General features: G+C 31.2%; 1 protein-coding gene across 1 annotated transcript; it reads left to right on the forward strand.

The window, feature by feature from the left end:
* Nucleotides 1-3,796, forward strand: LOC145328755 (uncharacterized). The gene is made up of 4 exons (XM_080172617.1): nt 1-96; nt 791-887; nt 1,765-1,861; nt 2,975-3,796. Exon 4 carries the CDS (start codon nt 3,000-3,002, stop codon nt 3,735-3,737), a length of 738 nt encoding a protein of 245 aa, XP_080028743.1. The 5' UTR covers nt 1-96; nt 791-887; nt 1,765-1,861; nt 2,975-2,999; the 3' UTR covers nt 3,738-3,796.

The following is a 3,796-nucleotide window of genomic DNA, read 5'->3' on the forward strand; positions in this document are numbered from 1 at the left end:
AGATAAATATTTATAATACATAAAAATGCACCAAGTATAGATAGCAATGTTACAAAGAAACCAAATTTCCTACCAATATTGTTTCTAAATGCACAGGTCATTTAATTTTAATCATACTTAAGGCTCCACCTTATCCTCTAGGGGCTTCATCAATATTAATATTTGGATTGTTCGAATATTGACATACATATATTTAAAAAACCTTTTCATGTAATAATGAATAATAAACAATAATTTCCGACAAAATTTTTATATAATTAACATCACACCATTAACAAAAGTATTTACTTGTCCCGTTTCTGATTAAAATAGGGACTGGGAGGAGTGCTGTATGAGTATCATATTTAAGTAAATGGGCGGAGATTTTTTTTATCTATAATACAAAGTAGCTTGATATCTGTCCGTCTGACCGTCTGTCCGTCTGTCTGTCTGTCCCTTAAGAACTCGGTAACCACTGAACCGATCGGATTCTACTCTTCAGGGAATATACCTACTGGTCCTGTGGTGGTTTTAGGCCATTTTCTTGGGGGGTCGGACACCCCCAACCCCCCCAAAAACAAAAAAATCCCCCCCTTATTTTTTATTTTGCTCTGCTACAGGCTGCCGCAGGCTGCCCTTTATTATTTTTTTATTCCATCATTTATTTTGAAAGAAAGAATAGCAACATTCTCTCACTAAAAACAATAAATATTTATTTTTTTCATCACCTCTTGGGGCAAAGCCCCTAGAGGCTAGGGGCGAAGCCGCTAGTTTTATTTAAAATAATAGTTAACTATTGTTTATATTTTAGATTGATAATTGTATTAATGTCAGTCAGCATCTAACATTCACAGTGAACAGAGAGAAATCCGCAGAGGAATTTTGATTGTGGAATAAACTCATGAAAGGTAATTTAATTTCTTGTTATGCATTGGTTTAAGTTTACATTCATCCTACATATATCATGACAAAGGAGGCCATTATTTTTGCGTATTTTCCGTAAAGGTGTGTGTTTTAAGACTTTGATATAGGAGTAGATGAGTAAAATTTGGTAAGACAGTTGCTTTAATTGGGGTATAACATGTATTTTTGAAAAATTGCGGCCGAACCGCCGCTCCTGCCGAAAACCGTCAAATTTTGAATGATTTGAGACAAATTTTATTTTCTTTAAAAATTTCCATATATTTTCGCCTGACATTTAAATCCAAAAATCAAAAGTGTCCAGTGCAAATGAAAGGTCAACTTGATTAGGAAATAATAGAATTTTCTTAAATAATTCAAATTTGTGTAATTTAGCAAGAAAAAGTAAAAGATCGGCGGTATATACACTATACAGGTTTTCTGTGGCAGCGGTTGTTTTATAGGATTTAAATGTATGATTCTAGAAATATGATAAATAGATATTTGTGTCCATGTTCATATTGTGAAAATCTTGCATAATATTCTTTCTTTTAATGTAAATATCATATAAAAAGGCTGAAAACATTCATAAAAACAAAGTTCTGAAATCAGATAAATGGACAAATGAACATAACTCTTGTTAGAACTTAATAAGCAGAATATTAGTAGTATAAGTGTAAACAAAATTGTATTTGTTGCAAAGTTGCTAAAATATGGTGTGGCTTCAAAAGACCTAAAGACAACATCTATATATCGGGGGACCTAACCCTGTGGGGCTACTTAACATTACCTAACCTAACTTAAGTAAGTTGGGTTAGTGCTTAGGAGCACGAGTTGAGCATCTTGATTAAGTAAATGGGCGGAGATTTATTGTTTATGATTTAGGTTTATAATTGAATGAATGTCAGTCAGCAACTAGCATTTCCAGAAAACAGAGTGAAATCCACAGAGGAATTTTGATTCTGGAATAAGCTCATGAAAGGTACTTTACTTTCTCCCCCCCCCCCCCCACTCCTTTAATAAAAGCAGTTATGCCACTTTCACTTACTCCGTCATTATTAGAGTTGATATTAATGTTAGACTATAGGTTATTTGGGATAAAACTTTACTTTTTGGTTATAATGTCAAACATTAATACCTAGCCTAATAATCACGGAGAAAGTGAAAGTGGTATAAAACAACCCCTCCCAACCCTTACTATATATATTATGTTTCTACTTTTGAGGATTATTTAAGATTATTTGGTTTTAATATTTTTTCTATGCAAATTAAAATTATTTTTGGAACTTTGGATTTTTTTCAGATAACGGATAACAATAAAATAAAAGTATAATTCTAGCAGCCCTCATTTGAATAAATAGCTAAGATAAATTTTTAATTTTCCCCTTACAACTAACCCCAGCGAGGCAAGCTAAATCTTAATTTTATTAGTGAGCTACTCACTTCATTTTAAGATATTTGAACAAAATATCTCTTTTTGCTTACTCGGTTTTTCTCTTTTTTGCAGTGCAACTATCTTTATAAGCTACAGCGTCTGTCTCGCAGTAGCCAAAGAGTTCCAACAGGATTTAGTTACAAGGAGAAAAATTATTGAGAAAAAATCAAATTTTCAAATTATTAAAAATTCTTTAGTTATATTAACAAGAAATGATGAGAAAGAAATTGCACGCTGTTTGTGTGAAAGATTCTTATTACAAAGTTAAATACTTACTCAACAATTTTTTTAATCTTGAAATGAAATGTCAACATCCCCTGGTTTCTACTCTAACCAACTAAAAGTACCAAAGTCATAACGTCCATTCTTATCTCAAATATTTAATGAATTGTTACTTTATGAGAATAGGTACTTAATCTTTTTTTTCACAATATACCTATTGAGCAAAGCCAAACCAATTTAAAAATATTTTTTTTATTTTTCAAATCAAAACTTGTTTTTTGTTACATTGCAATGTACATATATATATATTTTTTTTATGAAATTTATGCACCTACTATTTTTTGTAAAATTGAATAGTTTAAGTTGAAGTTGAAATTGATGAAAAAACTTTATGAATCCATTCCACTCATAAATTGTGACAAATAATTTTTATTTTAGGTGCGAGTACAATAAACAATCCATCATGTTGCCGTGTGATATTTGCCACAAGGAATTCTCCTTCCAATGGGAATTAACAAGACATATGAGAATCCATTCAGGAGATAACCTATTCAGATGTGATTCATGTGAAAAAGCTTTCTCACAACAAGGTGCTTTAACTATGCATAGTAGGATCCATTCAGGAGATAAGCCATACTCTTGTGATACATGTGAGAAAAAATTCCGTACAAATAATGAGTTAAATTTCCATAAGAGGATACATACAAGAGAGAAACCATACTCTTGTGATACATGTGAAAAAGCTTTCAGACAACAAAGTGAATTAACTGTCCATAAGAGGATTCATACAGGAGAGAAGCCATACTCTTGTGATATATGTGATAAGACTTTCTCACGACAATATAATTTAACTGTGCATAAGAGGTCACATACAGGGGAGAAGCCATTCTCATGTGAATTATGTCAGAGATATTTTTCCAATAGTACAAATCTGAAAATACATTATAAATCAGCTAAACATCTCAAAAAGTTAGAATCTGCTAAGAATACAGTTCCACCTTCTGCTTCTTCCAGTTTTGTAGATTGTGGTGAACCTAATATTAAACTAGAAATAAAAGAAGAAGAAACTCTTGATGAGGATCCTCTCTATATAAACATAAAGGCTGAGAATGTTTTAGAAACTATAAAACAGGAAATAGAAGGAGAAGAAATTGAGGATAAAGATTGTATTGATATCGTAGAACATAAAATTGAAATATGATGAACAATTGGTTTTCTTATGTGAAATACCTAATTTTGTAAATATTGTATTATTTTTAA

The sequence above is a fragment of the Acartia tonsa genome, chromosome 1 (assembly GCF_053477335.1).
Source record: "Acartia tonsa isolate MP-2025a chromosome 1, ASM5347733v1, whole genome shotgun sequence".
Classification (NCBI taxonomy): domain Eukaryota; kingdom Metazoa; phylum Arthropoda; class Copepoda; order Calanoida; family Acartiidae; genus Acartia; species Acartia tonsa.